Source organism: Anopheles stephensi, chromosome 2, assembly GCF_013141755.1.
Source record: "Anopheles stephensi strain Indian chromosome 2, UCI_ANSTEP_V1.0, whole genome shotgun sequence".
In the NCBI taxonomy this organism is placed as follows: Eukaryota; Metazoa; Arthropoda; class Insecta; order Diptera; family Culicidae; genus Anopheles; species Anopheles stephensi.
This window is the reverse complement of record NC_050202.1, coordinates 64,277,489-64,295,997: the sequence shown is the minus strand read 5'-3', so window position 1 is coordinate 64,295,997 and position 18,509 is coordinate 64,277,489. Positions and strand designations below refer to the sequence as shown.

Below are 18,509 nucleotides of genomic sequence, written 5' to 3'. Positions count from 1 at the left end.
CCAAACGATGCGCTTCCTTCCCATTCCCTGATTCGTATTCCGGCTAGTTACGTACACAAATGCACACACACACTCGTATATTAACAGCGAAATAAAAAGAAAGGATCCGGTTTATATAGTGGGTGGTGGTGCTGTTTGGGGCGATCCGGTGGCCGAGGCGACAGCGGCGCCGGTCTTCACACGCCAGGACCAGGGTTCAAATCCCATCCAGACCGCCTCCCCGAACGCAGGGCTTTGACTGCCTTGCTACGGGTAAAATCAAGTCACAGAGAGCCAGAAATGGCAGGCCGAGACCTTTCAAGGTTGTAGTGCCAAGGAAGAAGAAGAAGCTGGCGCTGTTGAAAGAAAATTGCTATTGATGTACCAAACAAAACAAAACAAAAAAAATGAGGAAAAATGCGTCCTTTTATGTTTCGATTTCTTTCTACCCCCCTCCCCTCCCTTCCCAAACATACGTCCCCTCAACATCTTTTCTTGATCATTTCTACTTCTTGTATTTATATATATATGCACATATCGGGTTTTGTATTCTTTTTCACTTAATTACTTGCTCGCGTGTGTGTGTATTCTCTTGATAAACTGCAATCCGTAAGCGAACAAAACAAAAACGTTTGTTTTCCATTTCCTCTCTCTTTCTCTCTCTCTCTCTCTCTCTCTCTCTTAACTCATATTACCTTACTTATTTTTGCTTCGCACATGCTCTTGCTGCTATTGTTGCCTTTCTTTTTCTTCTTCTTGTCTCCCTTTACGTGTTTTTAATTCGTTTCCGTTTCCATGTGGGGGGGGGGGATAAGGACGTCAACTCAACAACAACCCCCTTCCTCTTACTACCTACATACTATATGCTGCTGCGCTACTGAAAGCAACTAAATTCTAAACCAAAACAAAAAAAAGAGAAGACTGTTAATCCATAATAGTGGGTAGAATCCGATTGAAGAAACGGAACGAGAACAAAACAGAAAACATTAATAATAAGAGGATCAAAAGAGCCGCAACACACACACACACACGCATGCACACAGCACGAAAACGCACGGAAGAAATGAATGTGCAACAGAGAGCGAGCCAGAGTTGTTGAAGTTGCTTTGTCTCACTTTCTTTTCTGGGGCTGTTGAACTTTCAGTTCAAACAAAAGGAAAAAGGATCGTGTAGTAGTAGCAGCAGTAGCAACCAAACCAAGTAGGCTCTCGGCCTACTATAGATCAGAGCTCGCAACGGGTTGTGGATGTGTTCTAAGCTGTGGCAAACCATCACAGGTACATCATCCCACAGTGTTTGTTTTGTATGAAAAAAACATGTTTCCTCTCGTTAAAACACACACTACTACATCAACAGAAAAAGCAACTTTATTGATTGCTAATTAAAAAAAATCAAACAAGGGAAGGTTGCACTATCCTTACGCTGTGCTGTGTCCATGTCGATGAGTGTTTCCTACCGCTAGACTAAATGACACGCCGGGAGGGCATTTTTAAAACCGGTCGGAGCGCGCACACACACACACATACATCATGTTGCAACAATTCCAAAAATTCCAATAGTTTTACCAAAAAAAGAAACAAAAATAGTACGTACACACGCACGACACGAGTGGGTGGTGGTCACGGAGAAGATGTTTGAGAGGGTGGGGGAAAAGAAAGTGACGGACACACCTCCCCCCTCCCCCCCCCCCCACCGCGTGTGCTGCTAACCACTCACATCATTTCACCAAAAAATCATGATATTCCCACATTCAGAAACGTTACACCTTTAAACAGGTCATCCTTCTTCATATTATCAAGTATTATTGTTATTATCATTATTATTAGCATTATTCTTTATCAGCAAAATAGATTACACTTGGCCTCTTCTCTCATCCTTTTTTTTTTTGTTTTTGTTCCCTCACTCTCACACACTCCCTCTCTCTCCCTCTCTCTCTCTCTCTCTCGCATCCTTTTCTTTGTCCTCCGTAACCGCGCTCTCTGCGCTTTGACATCCGCAAGATAATTCCGCGTGCAACCATCAACATCTAAACTTTCTACCATCTTCTTTGTTTGTTTGTTTGTTTTCTTGCATCTGTTTCTTCTTATCATCATCATCATCGTCAATGGTTATGATCAACCTCAAACAAGCAACACACACTCGCTTTGTTTCACTACTCCCCCCGCACTTCTTTGTTCCCTCTCTCTCTCGCTCGCTCGCTCGCTTCCTTTTTAATCGTGTGCTCACACATACACACGCGCGCACGCACTTATTCATCACTTGTCAATATTACTAATTATATTAATATTAGCTAACACGTGTGTACAGACGACAAAAAAAAATATCACAATGCATAAATTATTTTTAACCTCGCGCGCGCACGCACCCCGCATCAAGGGGCAGGAAAGGAGACGGTGGACACAAACGGTGGACAAAATAGAATATAAACCCACCCTCCCGCCGGGTGTTGAAATGATTTAAAACAACAACGAAAGCAGGAGCAATAATGCATACTAAATGTCCCTGTGTGTGTGTTACTCTTCTGTCGCTCACCACCACCACTACCACCACAAACAGCAGCAACCACGAAACGCTAGGAGCAGAGGGGGGTGCGGAGGGGTGGGAGGCGAGAAAGACAGGGTGGGGAGGGAGGGGGTCGGGTTTAGAAGGATAACCACCCCCCACCCCCCCCGCTTTTGGCTGGAAGGAACGCACGGGTGATCGATCGATCGTACCGAGATGAAATGAAAGGATTTTACACGTGTGTGTGTGTGTGTGTGTGTTGTGTTGTGTCGTGCAAATTGGAATGAGAATCAGCTCAGAACGTGAGAGCATTCGCAAAACAACTAAACAGTAAGAAAACAAAAAAAAACAGTGGCAATTTAAATGGACAGCTAAATTCTAAACCAATCACATCAAGTAAGCATGAAAAAAGTCCTTCTTCAGCCATCTCCTTTGCTTTGACCTTTACTTGATCGAAGCATGCTAATTACCAGTTCAATGTGCCTACTTTGGTCAATCACACACCTGACGAAAAATCCTTCCAGCTGTGTTCCAGCTGTCCGCGAGCGAGAGAGAGAGAGAAAGATGCCAAATTCGTTGCCAAACCTGTTGCTCTGCGTGTGTGTGTGTGTGTGTGTGTGTGTATGTGTTTTCCCTCTATTATCAAATACTACTACGATGCCAACTACTACTGCTCCATGCTACACGAACACACACCGACAACAAACGCGGTCACAATAAAAAAAAAACCAACATCGAAAGGATGCTGCTGTGTCCTTTCTCTCTCTCTCTCTCTCTCTCTCTCTCTCTCTCTCTCTCTCTCTCTCTCTTTCTCTCTCATCGCTTTGTTTTTGCAGATGATGTATGCGTTTCACTACTAAGCCGTCTGTCACAACGCAGCACACACACACACACATGTACACGCAAAATCCTTTAGCGCGCTCTTCCCCCCCCCTCTCCCTCTCTCTTTTTCTCTCTCTCTATCTTGCCCTCTCGCTCCATCACACTAGCTCTACCATCGGTGATGGTGATGATGATTTGTGTTGGCATCGATGGTGTTCGACGTGGTAGTAGCGCGTGCATTGTTTCGGCCGCTGCTGTTATCATGGATAGCTCCCGTGTGAGAGGTCGCTACAACTACGCCACCACCACCACCACCACCACTATTACCACCAACACCACTGGACGACCCGGCGCCACTCATGATCGGCTGGCGTCTCAGCTGCTGCGAATGTACGTGATGGTGATGATGGTGATGGTGGTGATGATGCTGCTGCTGCTGCTGCTGCTGTTGGCCTGCACCACCAGGGTGCAGGTTGCCGGCACCTCCTCCACCAGCAGTAAGCATTATCCCAGCGCCACCTACCCCGCCTCTAGCTCCACCAGCATTAAGATATTGCTTCAGGTGACTGTGCTGCTGCTGTGGGCCAACACCTCCTTTGGCCGGACAACCGCCGGCTGTAACGGCAAGGACATCCGCTGCCGATGTGCCCATTTCGAGCTGTTGGCGCAGTTGCGAGTAAGAGTTGAGAGTGCTGCTGCTGCTGCCGCCTGTTCCCGTCGTGCTGTTGTGATTGTGTCGGGACGTACCGCCGCCACCACCAGCTGTGGCCATGTTGAGGTTCCGTCCAATCGTAGCAACCGTCACGGCGTCTGCCACTGCGGCCGCAACTGCGTTGGCCAAACCGGCAGCAATGTCATTAACCACCACGTTCACGATGGGCGATATAACCTTCTGGCTACCGGTCGGGCTACGATTGCTGGCGGCTACTGGTGGCGACACACCAGCGTGTTTTGCCTTCTTTTGGGTGCATGGTGCAGGAGGTCCTGCCGCCGCTGCTGCTGCTGCTACTACGACCAACGGTGGCTGGTGTAATTCCCTTTTACTGCCAACAACTGCCTCGCCTGGCATAGCCGAGGGTTTTGTCGACGATGGCTGCTGCTGTTGTTTGGTGCTGCCGCTGCTGCTCGTGAGATGATTGATCAACAGTGATGCCGAACCGGTTGTAGTAGCCGCCGTTGGCGAGCTAGAGGATGCGCGGCTCGAAGACGCGGAAGGTGATGTCAGCAGCAGAGCTGCGGCCAGTGCCGGAGCAGACGGAGAGGTGGTTGCGGTAGTAGGGGCGGAGGCAGTGGTCGACGAACATCTTCCGTACGGGGTCGTGGACAAGGTCGACACAGCTGACGGAGGAGGAGGAGGAGCAACTGTTGGTTGGGAGGGTGAACAACGGGGGGATAGTAGTATTGGCGTGGTACTGTTGCTGCCGCTGTTGGCGCTGCTGGGTGATGATAACGACGACGATGTTGATGATGTAGATGACGATGATGACGACGGTGGTGATGGAGGCGATGTTGTTGACATCACGGCATTTACGGATGTCAACGCTTTATTTCAGCTCATCTTCACCCGTTTGCGCGGGGGCCCGATCGGTGGTATCTGTTGCGTGGCCAGTGCCCGGTACGCTTCGTTCAGCAGGTGCGGATGGGTCGCGACCATATTCTTCCAGCCGACCGTCTCCACCACGTCCGTCGCATGACTGCTGAGAAGGCAACACAGCGGCAAACACATCGTAAAAAAAAAGCGAAAAAAGAGAAGAAAAAAAGAACACACACACATGAATACCGAGGAGTACAAACAAGCCCACAAACACCCATCGAGGGGTGGGGGGGTGTGCCGAAATGCAACTTACGTGTTGATGAAGTCTATCGTTTGCGCCTTGAGCTGGTCGGCACTGTGCAGATCGGCCAGGATCAGCGTTTCGGCCGCCGTCTCGACCGACAGATTAACACAGAGCGCTTCCTCGCACATCACCTTCAGCTTGTCGAGCGCGTACTTGTCCGCTGCCGCCAGCAGATCGTCCGCCATCTTGTCCAGGTTCGGTGCCTTCCCCGTGTAGATAAACCGCAGCATCTCTTTTAATACTTCGTGGTCCACGTCGGTGATGGCGACCCGGTTCTGCTTTCGCTCCTCCATTTCGTGCTCAAACATAGCGGCAAATACGGGACTGCGTGCTGTTGGAGAGGATGCGATGTGAGCATGAGGTTGTCTGGTAGATTGGCAAAGGAGCCGCTTCCACTAATTACCTGCAAGGATTGCTTTGTGCACCTGAAATTCTCGGCCGCCAACCGCCAGTGTGACATCGCTGAACTTTTCGTTGTCAAACAGTGTCCCTAGGTCCTCGGACAGCTTGCATTCTGGCACTTTGAATTGGATGATGTTGCTTTGGCCGGAAATGTTCACACTATCGGCCACTACGCTGACCTGCAACAGTGAGAGAGAGAGAGAGAGGGAGAGAAAACAAGGCTTCGATAAATGGACAGTTCCACTGATTTCAAGTTCGTGTCATACGTACCTCGCAGAATATCGTTAGTTTGTCCTCCGGCAGCAAACCGTTCGCTTCGTCCAGCAAGAAATCTCGCCGGATGAACTTTTTGAAGCCCCAGTCCTTGCCCTGCACAAACCGGTACGCCCGTTGCGATTCCATCGCCTTCGTTTCCTCGCGTTTGGCGTTGAGGATGGAAAATTTGAACTTGGCCCGGACTTCCGACTTGTTGCAGGACACCAGCAGCAGGTAGAGCGAGAGATAGTCTTTGCTTTCCTCGTCGAGACCTTTTGGATTGACGCGTAAGCACCTGCAGCGCGAGAGGAGGAATAAAGAAAGTTTGTAGTTAGTACAAAAAAATGGACACAGCGAATTCTTATCATGATCATTGTCGGTAATGTAGGCAATAGCATGGCTCACTTGTAAGCTGGATTATACAGCTACGAGTAAATGAAGAATAACCAAGAACTCCAAATGCGGCAGCCTAACTGAGCGTCCCACTCTGTACCTCTACCAATCGTCTTAACCGTACATCATCTAGATTGATGATGATAGCTCTAGATCTAGATCTAGACTGATCTTAAGGGTACATTTTTGTTCGTTTCAAATACGTTCGCCGAAGCTTCCACCTCGCGCTGAGCTCGTTCGACAAAGTTGCAAAGCGCTCCTTCAGCTCACTTAAACGAGCCATTTGTGGCACGACACTACATTCTGCCCCCCAACTCTCTGCGCAATGGAATGTATCCCCCAAAATGGTCATACACGCCACAGTAACACCCTACACTGAAGAAGCGTTATCACACCCTTTCACACCCTGACTGAGTAAAATGAAAGCAAGTATAAACAATCAACCCAGCATACAACAAACAACAAATCAAGACAAAAAAAAAAGGAAGAAGAAAAATGCAACCCTCGCGCGCATATAACCTTTGTACTTTCTATACGGAAATGACAGCGCAACCGACTTTCTATACGGATCTGTTGCGCCCCCGTGTGTGTGTGTCCGGGGCTGAGCTGAGCACAACTACCTTTCCGGTGAAATTTCTTCCAGTGAAAGGATCATATCGATCGAGCGACGTACGGTCATGACACCAGCACCTCATTATCGGCTGAAGCCAAAATTGGCAATGAAAAGAAGGGGTTGCAAGATCGCTGGACCGAAGAAGACATGGTTATCCCTTTGGTAGCATCAGAGTTACGATTGATGAACGATCGCCAGAAGAAGGATCGATGTTTACTTACCATTTTAGCTTATCATTAGCACCCGCGGAGAATGTGGAGGATTTCAGCACTTCACCCATCTCTTCCCGGCAGAAGCTGAAATTGTTGATCGTCCACATGTAGCTGAATTTGACCACTTTGACCTGTGTAGCGGAGTGAGAGAGAGAGAGGAAATATAGAAACATTTTTATTAAAATTATGCAACAGTGGATTTATTGAAAGAGACACGTGAAGAGGCTTTTCTCATTTCGATGGAATATATCAGTCCAATCCTTATTGGCAAGTTATGTCAAAACTCGAACAAATCCTCGCCACCCTCGGTATAGAAAGGGTCGGGGTGTGGGTGCTACTTCCCCAACGCGCACGACCACGGTCATCACCTTTTAAAAGAAAGCGCGGACCACATTTGCTCCGCCATTGTTGTGTTATGCTTTATCCAAAATCACTGCTCCGAAAAACGTGACACAACTTCCCATCGGCATCTTCGTGTCGGGCTGCAACCGCAGCGGCAATAAAATAGAGCCAACGAAAAAATATATATATATATACATGGTAAAGAAACCACACAAAGGTTACCACAGATTTTGGCATGCGAAAGTAGGAAGCGTCTGCTTCGTCTGGAAGGTTGAAGAAAGGCAAAGCATATCACGGTGGCGCATATAATTCGTATTCGTTATTCGGTGAGAGAGTAAGTGCGAAAGAAAACAGCCATATATGAAAGGACACCAGCACAGGGGGCGCTCGCGAAAGAAAAGTTTCATATTCCATTTCAATTTTCGCGACGGCATCGAAGGTGTGAGGGACGGCGACAGAGGGTGGCGCTTCTTTTCTTTTATTTTTAAAATTTCTCTCCACCGCCAGCAAGCGAGGGAATGCTTAAAAGTAGCTCTGCAAAGCTGGCTGGCTGGCTGGGACGCGCACTGGTTAGGTAACCAATATTTTAATTCACCTTCTCCCACATGCGCCGCCTTCCCACCTCCCCACTACGGCCCACCCTGCCTTTGCTTACCCGCACTTTCCCCTCGGTATCCCCGGCTCACACACACACATACACAGCTACGGCGGACCCCCGACTGCTGCAGACGGAAGCTTTTTCCGCACGCGCGTCGTACCAAAAGCATGGCAGCAGCATGGCCGTAGAAAGCAAGCCGCCATCGACCAAGATGAACCAGTGATGAAAAGAGAAGGTAGAGAAAACGTGCCCCCAACAGCCGTGGCCGCCTAGTGTGGTGTCGGATAAGATAGACAAGACAAAAATCGGTACCTTTACCCTAGGATCAGTCCACGGTCGAGAGCCAGAGCGAGCGAGCGAGCGAGAGAAATGGTAAACATTAAGCAAAACAAAACGGGGAGATCGCGACCGTTTGCAGACTTTTTCCCGAACCTCCACCATCCATCATCCCCCCGTCCTCGTCGCGAAGAAAGTGATCGCGACGGGTTATACCTTTCCCCCAAGACGACGATCGTTTCTCGTTCGCGCGCACGCCTTCATCACAAAGAAATGGCGGACTGTGACGGTGAAGTTGTTAACGATTATGTAAAAGTAGAGAGCTAGCGGGTTGTGGCTGGTGAAAAAGAAATGCCCACCCATCTCTCCTGATCGCCCTCCCCTACGCAGTCACTTCAGCGCGCTTTCAGGCCAGCTGTCTGAATGTCTGGCGTTTCTGCGCCTTTACCCTTCTCTGTCTCTGAATGGATTTCGTGGTTTGTGCTATAAGATGACGCTCTTAAGCAAGGTGAGTGGAGGATGGAGTATGGAGAAATAGTACACGTAACAACCCAGCTCCCCCTTCTTCTCCTCCTCACCCTGCGCCTCCACCAGGAAAAGTGGACATGGTTGAAAGTGAAAACCTCTCTACTATATCTCGAGGAAAAGAAGATGAAATGGAGCCTTTCCTTTCGATAGTTGGTCGTCACCAGGTAAATGTTGCAGTAGTTTAGCTTCATCTTGAACACATATTTCCTCTCCTCGAGATCATCGTCCGTTTCCTTCGGACCGTCATCGGTGGCTTCTGTCATGGTGGTGGTGGTGGTGATCGCCGTTGTGGTGGCAGGAGACCGACTTAATCGACCGTCCACCAGAACTGGCGAATCGTTCACCGTTGTTGTACTGGAAGGTAGGTGGGGGTTGGCGGAGCAGGAAGCGGAGGAGTTGTCTGCGCCACCACTGTCAGGATCACCAGCTGTAGCAGCATCATCAGCACCAGCACCGGGTTTAGCGATGGTGGTTGTGGCCATGTACGTTGCGGTCAGGATACGCCGACGCGGAGGACGCGGTGGTATTACAATCGGGGGCACTATAAACGCGGCACCACTACTGCTACTGCTACTACTAGTACTTATGCTATTGCCACCAGCAACACCCGACGATAGGGCCGGATGTGCTGTTGCGATGGCGATAGTTCTCGTCCGCATGGTGGTGGTTGCCGTTTCCACACTTTTGTCAGCCATTCTGGATGCGTTTTCGTCGATTGCACAATACTGATCACTTTCACGGGAGCGGTGTAGAATTTAAGGGCAATGGTAACACTATTCCACTTTCGCTGGCGCATTCGAACACGTGCGGTGTTGTTTTCTACTTAATTACTATCTCACGTTAGACGCCTAAATGTAGGCAATGCGAATGATTCAGCACACACCCAGCAGAATAAAACGGTCAAACACACAACTTTGGTAAGGATTAAAATCAACATTAAAAACAATAGCAACAAACACACACATAAATCACAGAACGCACAAAAAACATAAATGCACACAGGAACTCCGGGAACCACGCTCTACCCGGCAGAGGATCACAAACAGGGGGCAAATAATTCACATGTACTAGTGGTGATGGTGGTGGTGGTGGGATGATTACATATACACTACTAGATACATAGCGCCTAGCACGTCACAACAGTGATAACACTTTGTACACAACTGGTCATACGCGGAACGTGAAACCCCAACAACGGCTGCTCGAAAAAACTGCTCGACGCACGCACGCACGCACGGACTGTTTTTGTGATGACGCGCTCGATCGCGTACTCGACAACTCGGACGACACAGCAACGATTGCGGGCGCTTCAACGCGCTCCAAGCTGACACTCTCGACGAACGACTCCAAGACACTGTCGGGCCTCCGCGGTTTGCTGTAGTGATCGCCCGGCCGCCGCAGCTGCTCCACACGGTTCAGAGTTGGGAGTGAGAGTGCGCGCTTGGCTTGCTGGGGCGTCGTTTACCACCACCGGGCTGCATAACAGCGGCACAATGAAGCTTCCAAAACATTTCACTCTCACTTTGCCCGTTTCTCTCGCATGCTTCCATCCTCCTTTGCTTTCTCGTCCGGTACACACGGCGTGCGCTGTGTTACCGCATACGATGGCGTCTGAACCCACTTCGGCCACCTACCACCCACCCACCAACCCACGAACCACCCCCAACCGTCGTGTGGCTGCTCTCTTTCACTTTCACATCGAATGCAGGAGGTTGATTTGGGGGCTTTACTGAAGAAGTGCGCTGGGCTCAGCCCTATCGAATCAGTCTTGATCTTCTGTCAGTAGATCTCTTTGGTAACATATTCTTCAAACACCAGGATAATTATCAGAAGGTTAAAAATTTCAAACTTATTATGTACGGAAAACCATGACCAGGATTCGGAACAGACATCATCAACAAGCAGAAGATCCCTTTGACCCTCACGCACACTCATACAAAATAAGCCAATCGAAAGTGTTGCGGAACAGGAAGTGAGAGTGTGCAATCTGTTTCCGGTAAAAGTAAGTCACTTCTCCTCCATCTGCTTTAAAACACATAAATCCCAATTTGGCTAACCTTAACAGGATATTTCTCTTTACCCTCCTATCGCACCTCAGACAGGACAGTTTTGCCACCACAATTGGCCACCGGGGGAAAAAAACCGAGGGGTGGGATAAACCAAGGAAGCGAGCCAGCCACGCTTTAAAAAAGAGAAATGATCAAAGGAGAAAGGAAACCCGATCCAGCGCGCGTCGCTTATGGTGAGGATCATTACTTGAGCGCGCGGAGAGGCACATAAGCCGCGAACAATAACAACAGCCATCACACACCACAAACAATGCAAAAAAAGGAAACCTCAATTTCTTCTTTCTTACTATCTCTCTGCTTCTCCACTCCACCACCGTGTGCTCTTATGCTTCACGACGTTTCACCCCTTACACAATACGCTACTACTACACCGCCGATCGGCGCACGCGACTTTGCGCGAACATCCAGCGCGCACCCACCACCCCACCGGAGTAGTAGCGCGCGCATTATGTAAGCGGAGAAATGTAAGGTGAGATAAGGGGGGAAAAACATAAGCGAGCGAGCGAAAGAGAAAGATCAACAGAAGAAGGTAAAAAAAGGTGTTTTAGCAGGCCGCAGAAGGAAATAGTGATCAGCACACCACCACCTTCTTCCGCAGCAAAAAAAAAAAAAACAGCCAATCGCCCACAGCTCACTAAACTAAATTAATTGCGAGCAGGAAATGTGGTGCGTGTGCGTTAAGTAGTAGCAGCAGCAGCAGCTGGGCGTCGTTTACATTGTAGCTACCGATCGTGAAAATTGGCCTTAATAGATTTTGTACAGAGTATTATTTTATGAAAAATTGCCTAATAGAGGTACTACATTAGTAGTTCACTTTCCTAAGCGTCCCGATTATGTCACATTTAGCTACAAATGGCCGTCTATATAGCAGAGGGTGTAAAACACCGGAAATGATGTAAATGCCAGATTGGCAAACAACTGAAAGCATAGATATGGTGTGGCGGCAAACATTAAACAAAATGCGTGCCTTAAAAAAGGAGTAACAATAAGAAGGTCACCGCTGATACTTTACACCTCACCCAGTGCCAGCCATGGAGTAAGGATTGCTTTTCGTGTTAATTGTCAGATCTACATCACATGAAAGGTGGGGTGTGAAAATTAGCACTCGATTGGTAATCCGAATCCTATTACGGCATTATCCCTTTGCATAATTAGCGTTTGGTCCAGGGAGTAGTGAGAGACCTCTATCGGTTTGACCATAAAAATAGTTTCACCAACATTTACTATTTAAAAAACTGATAGATGAATAATTTATTAATTGTATTTTGTCTGTTGATCCTTGCTCGATCGCCAAACTAGTTTATAGGGATGCTCTGTGGATATCTACTGATCTAGTCACACTTAAATCTAAGTGAGAAGACCTTCAACTGCTAATAAGGAATACACTTAACGTAAGTTTCCAAACTTTTCCACAGAATGAAAGTAATCAATGTTCTACCGTTCGGGAACTCTTTTTCCTGTGTTACCACTCGAAGCGAGACGATCATGTTGAGTCATTCCGAGTTTCGGACTGCTGTGTGGGAGAAATCGGTAGAAGACCACGAGGGAGATCGGAAGGAAGACTGGAGGCTCATCATCTCCATAATCATCCCTTCTCTCGCTCGGCGCGCTAAATACGGACCGACCGGACCGGAAGGAGATCTCGCACAGTGAGGTAGTACAGCAACCAACACAGAAAGGCGGGCGAAAGAAAGTATAGTGAATGGTTCGAGTTTTATTTTTGCCATTTGCCACTTTCGCTCTCGTTTGCCGGCAGACAGCAGAGAAAAAAGTAGAGAGGAAGGGTTGTACAACACCCAGCAAAACTCGTGGCGATCGGTCACCTCTGCTCACATACCGCGCGCGCAATCGGTCACAAGTCACTAAGGCTCTAGCGCCACCACCACAATCCACAGCGGAACAAATCATTCGAGTGAAATTCGTGCTACGGAAGGAAAGATGGTGGAGGAGGATAAGTGCGTCACCTCTCCACCCCTCAGATGCGCCTAGCCAGAGTAACCAGTCAGTGATCATTTTTGATTATTTCAGATTTAAATAAACACACAATCCACCCTCCTCTTCATACCGCGATACAGTGAGAGATCCACCATTCCCGGCATGATACTGCTCGATGTACAGCCCGGGAAGAAAGTGACAGCGTGGTGGGTGGTGTTGGGTTGGTGGCCACTGTATCTCCCGAGACTCGAAAGTGAGAGTAACTAACAACAATGGTTAAATGATGGGTAAGAAAAAAGTAACAACAAAAAAACGTTTTTTTTTTTGCTGGAGAAAGGCAAATATCGATCGGTCAACATCGGCCGAGAAGACAGAAAGAAAGTAAAATGTGAGAAGTTGTAAGGAAAAGGGCTTCCTCTACTGTTACACGTATTATGCTGTTTGGCACTATTTGCTAAATATGCAGCACAATTAGTTATGAGCAATCAAGCACTTTAGGGAGGCTGGCTTATTATCCATTATATTGAAACTTCGAAAGAATCGTTTGCATAGAGCTTTACTTGAAGGAACCTATCCTGACAATATCAAGATGATATGGGTGTGAGATACGGAATGTTAAACCGGCATCTGTCAAACTTGTGAGAAATCCAAGAGCAAGCAACGGAGGTATCAATTTGTCGGACATTATAATATAGACACAAACTAATAGCCGGACTTCACAGCAAAGATGGCTGCTAAGAACACAATGCATAGCATTGACATAAGTACATTTCTAGAGCATGACATCATCCTAATATTAGCTTAACCTTTAACAGGTTTTGAAAATTAAAGAAAATGTCTTAGATCATTAGAGACCCTTCCAAACCGTATTATGGCTTCAGTAAGCAACGCTTTGTGTTTTAATTGCTGTCCCTTCGACATACTTCAACGTGCACGCGTTACTACTTTTGTTTATCAAACTTTCCGCGATATTGGAAAATCCACAAAACAAACGAAAATAGAGTGGGGACTGCATACCGCCAAAAGGGTCGGCAAACCTTAGCTTTTGCTGGCGAAATCCGCGTAACTACACGATCAGATGCAGCTTACAGCCCTTCTTTCACTCGCTGTCTCCCTTTCTCGCACCAAATCTTTTGATGAACGCACACTTTCGTTTCGAGCTCTCGGCCGCGATCTGTGTTCGCTCACTTTCACGCGCTTTTATGCTGTGTGCATGCGTAACAGCAATAATAAGCAACGGGCGCACGCACACATCACACGATGATGATATGGTGATCGTGGGAGGCATCATGATCGATCTTGCCTTCGTCAATGGGGGGAGCGAGCGCTGCCACCGTTTAAGCGTTTCCATTCGTTGCAATCTTTATTCGCGATTGTTCCGCTTCCTCCTTTCTCTGTTTGATTGTCATGTTACGTTTGATTGACAAAGCTTCCTCGCACGATGGTTGATTTTCTTTGGACGGTGTAATTATAAGGTGACAGTGCTTACAACCATTTTGAAACACTATTGAGCCTATCCGACAGTTTTCACCAATCAGAGCATTGATATCTTGTACATTGTACCAACATAAAACACACTAGAAAAGAACCTGTTCTTCGTTACCCAGGTCCGGATAAGGACCGGAAATACACAACAGCAGCAACTATCGCTACCAATTCTTCCTGGAAATTCCTGCCCAAGGAAGTAAAAAACAGAAATGGCTCTTACTAGAAATTCCACATTTGCCTAGCCATATAAAAAAAAACCAACCTCCCCGTCGATTATCGTTTTGCTGCCTTCCTTCCATTTTCCCCAACCGCTTGTGGGAAAGCAACCCCACTCGCCTGCTACATTTCTCTTCGCCCATTTTTCACCGCTCACTTTTACCCGTGGCGTGGTCTGGCGTGGCGTAATTCCGTTAGAAAGTGAACGCAAGTAACGACGAAGAAGGGCCTTCCAACACCACAAAACAGGGCACACAACAAACAAAAAGGTCTGATGGGTGGTGAAAGAAAAAAGAAAAGCCGAACCATCAACTATCGAGGAGATCGCACGACGGAACCGGAGCATAATTGATGGAAAAGCGCCCTATCCGCCTCCTGGTGCCCTTTTCTCTCTCTCTCTCTCCCACAACACCACCACCAAGCAGCGCAATAAAACTATGCGTACATGTAAAAAAGCATACCACCCGGCGTCGTCTCCTTACGCGCCTATATTTTCGATACGCCGTTTCCGTCTTTTTATGCTGCCGACTTCCGGTGTTTATCATCATCCAGTGATCGTCGGTGAGGGAACGCTGCCATCTCAATAATAGTGGTCGTTTGAATAAAATAAGCAATGCAAGAGGCGCCTTTTAAAAGGTGCTTCAGAATAACACCAACCAACATCGGCTTGTTGATTAACTCGTCCATAAATCACATCGAGAGATTGCTTAAAAACCACCGGTACACGCTGCCTATTTATTGCTGATTTTAAGGCACTCACTCTATTCCTCTGGAGTTGGTAAGAAGGCGAAGTGAGCAAGAGAGCATAGCTAGCGGTCAACGGCTTCTTGGTGGCAGAACGGTCGTCACTGAACTGCACGATGTTCTCGGAAGGGTCGATGTCCGCCTTATGGGCGCGTGTGTGTGTGTTGTTGTTGGCGCATCGCCACGCTCTGAAGGTGTTTTAAAGTATTCTGATCGCGTAAATACCTTCCGCACTCTTGAAGGCGCACTCATATGATCATTTCATCACCTCCCACCCCCCCGGTGCCGATGGATGAGCAAAACCATTACACGCTCGACACACCCACCGTCCGCTATCCTCGCCGCTCGCCAACCCTCCGTTAGCGTACCACCACCCCACCCATAACCATCATCTCGTTAATGTTCATTTGGATTGCTATCGAATCGCAGCTTTTCGCCAGCTTATGTGTTCCAAAGATGTGTGCGGTTGTTGATGAACAAATTATCAGCAGAAACGGCAGTGGAATGAACTCACGGATCGACAAACGCGAGTTCATTCCACGGCACTGCGTGGAGAAGGGAGCAGGGCTGTGTGGTGCCAAGTAGCTCTACGGGAAGGATAGATGATGTGTATTTCCTTCCACACATTTTTACTATATCGCTAACCGTTCTTTCCAGTTATGCTTCGCTGCCACCTTTACCTGGACCCAGACTGCGCCACATCGTTAAGCTAAAGAACCACCCACCCACCAACCATTCACACCCAGCGAGCGCGCATTCTTCACCATACACATGTTCTCGATGGAATAGATGGAATTCAAAGTTTCTCTTGTTGGTTCGCTGCCCCGAATCGTGGAAAGAGATCGATGACCCGCACACCTTCCGGCAGGGGAGAAGAAGACACATTTGCTTCTTAAAGTACCTCGCACATGCTCTAACTGCCCAAAGTACCAAACCGTTCGGAAAATCGAATAGATTGGTTGGTGTTATGTAATTGATATCATTATTTGGACGTTATTGTAAATAAAATTATACATTCAAAGTAAAACGATACATCTCTACCCAGCCAACCCCAAATAATCTAACGAATGTGCAGCAGAATGCAATATTCAACACTCCACGTCCATAAAGTGCATCCACCACGATACCCTTCCCCTTTACCACCCCGCCTTCTCCTACCCTTTTCCCTTCCTGCTCATCCTCCGACTTGGAGCTTTATCGACAGGAACTTCACCACCAGCTCGCTCGTTCGTTCGCTCGACAGACAACAGAGCGCGTCGTTGTGCATGCATATTTACCCTAGAGTCGGTGTGTGGCGCGCAGCAGGTTCATAAAACAAATCAAATGGCTCCAACCCCCACACAAACACATACACTCGTCATCGCATTAGGAGAGCGAAGAATGTGTTTGTTTGTGGGGCGTGCGCGCGAGAACAGATGAAAGAGAGTGTTGAGCGGCAGAAGCAGCAGCAGGGGCCTATCACATACTCGCGGGAATAGAACGAACTGACCTTGAACTCGGGATGGTGCACAACGTCGGTGGTGGACGATACCCACCCACTGCTCTCCTCCTGCTTGCACAGTTCATATGTGGTCATATCAGGGTTCGCACTCAAACCCCAACAAGAACGAGAGGATGATTAGAGAGGTGTCGAAGCTCACCAGCCCATCAATAACTATTCGTTAAGGACCGGTTTTCCGTGTTTATAAATTGAAAGTTATATCATACATAATTACCGTTACAACATTCAATAATTAGTGGCAACCTTTCACTGAACGGGAATGTTCTTCAAAATAGAATCACTCACAAGACCAACCCAAGGATCGGATCGTAACAGAATGAGAAGGTGTAGAATGGCACAAATTTCAAGCACTTCTCTTCAATCTTTGTGTATCCTTCAACGATTGGAATGTGAAAGCAGAAAATATTTAGCAGCATGGTGTCAGTCGTTTGGAAATGTAAGACTTCTGCCGTGCAGGAAGATCTCGCCGAAATAAGAGAAATATTTCCAGCCGTCCAGCCGACCAAAAAAAGATGAGATGAGGATGGCCATCGACCTCAGCACATCGAAAGCAATTCCCCATCGCTGTGTCTCTCTGCATGTGTCTCCTGCCGCGCAATATCTTTCAAGACGACCGTGCTCCGTCGTGGTGCTTCAACCTTCATAAACGACGGCTGGTGGTTTCTTTCGCCTCACACGCGCTTCTCGATGAAGATTACGTTAGAACTTTCTTCACGCTTCCTCCTGCCTAGTGTGTGTGTGTGTGTGCGCCCCTTTTCATAAGCTCCACCGGCTACGGAATCGATACATACATACACATAACCCCAGGACGGCCGGCGAAAGGTTGATTCTGATCTCGTTTGCGCTCTCTTGCCGCGGCGTTTGCCTCCCTTCTACATAAGTTGAATCGCGTTTGTTTCGTGTCGTTGCCTTCATCCGCCCCAAACAGTGCTCAACCAACAACACAAGCAGAACGCGAAGTGGCGTCTTTCCATCCACCGGTCGCTTACCATCCTCCAGACACTCTTCACTCGGGCGCTCCACACCACCAACCAGTGTCAATAACCCGGCGACATTTTCATATTCTTTCGTGGTTTTATCACCTTTTTCTGCGCCAAACCCAGGGTGGGTGGTTGTGGTGATTGGTGATGGGGTGGTGGTTTTGCAACTTCGATCGGTCTTTCCTTTAATTTGGCTCTAACAGTTCAGTGAAACAGCGCAAACCCGCAAGAAAACAACAAGCAACAGGACTAACACAAAAGGCTTTGAAGTCAGAAGCGAGTTAATGTACTGATCAAAGGAAGGTATAGAATATCCTTGTTATTAATAAGCGTCATTTTCCACTTTGTTACAAAATGAACATAAAATGTTAAATTACAACCCCCTAAACAAAAATGACACATCTGTGGTTACCCTTGTACTCGGCAGGAAAACGTACAGGAAAACGGATGTGGTTAATATTTGGATATTCGTTACACGCACAGAAGCATATCGTTTACATCGCATCTTTAAGAAAATTGATTCATAGCCCGCGTGAGAAGGGCCGTTGCTTGGTGCTTTGCTTCGCTTCCCATCTGGTTTTCGAATTGAAGGCCATGAACCCTCTCATTCTCTTATCCAAGCACCAAGCACACCTATCTCTTCTGTGTGCATGTAGCCGCAGTAGCCAAGGGAAAGCAAGCAGATCTTTTTGGATTCTTCTCTCAAGGGCACAGAAGGGTGCGAGAGATAGAATGAAAGTTCCATTACATTGCTTTCAATTCCAAACTTACTTGCAGCAGTCGTTTTTATCTAACAATTTGCTGCCAAGCCAAGTA

At 47.7% G+C, this 18,509-nt stretch overlaps 2 protein-coding genes across 7 annotated transcripts in view; both read right to left on the bottom strand.

The window, feature by feature from the left end:
• Positions 1-494: 494 nt before the first annotated feature.
• On the bottom strand, positions 495-5,000 carry LOC118506802 (uncharacterized protein DDB_G0271670-like). Its single transcript, XM_036044441.1, has one exon. It carries the CDS (start codon positions 4,820-4,822, stop codon positions 3,473-3,475), a length of 1,350 nt encoding a protein of 449 aa, XP_035900334.1. The 5' UTR covers positions 4,823-5,000; the 3' UTR covers positions 495-3,472.
• Positions 1,784-18,509, bottom strand: part of LOC118506803 (protein roadkill) — a 69,106-nt gene continuing 52,380 nt past the window's right edge. For 4 of the 6 annotated variants that reach the window (XM_036044448.1, XM_036044443.1, XM_036044444.1 and 1 more), the window contains 5 exons: positions 7,026-7,147; positions 5,814-6,093; positions 5,545-5,722; positions 5,151-5,472; positions 1,784-5,000 (listed from right to left, as the gene is read on the bottom strand). In XM_036044448.1, coding sequence (XP_035900341.1) covers positions 4,853-5,000; positions 5,151-5,472; positions 5,545-5,722; positions 5,814-6,093; positions 7,026-7,147 — 1,050 coding nt within the window. In that variant the 3' untranslated portion in view covers positions 1,784-4,852. The remainder of the gene's footprint in view (positions 5,001-5,150; positions 5,473-5,544; positions 5,723-5,813; positions 6,094-7,025; positions 7,148-18,509) is intronic. The other 2 variants (XM_036044446.1, XM_036044447.1) reach the window with 1 other exon arrangement.

Coding starts and splice junctions, on each gene's coding strand:
- LOC118506802 (XM_036044441.1), bottom strand. CDS start 4,822: ATGTCAACAACATCGCCTCCATCACCACCGTCGTCATCATCGTCATCT.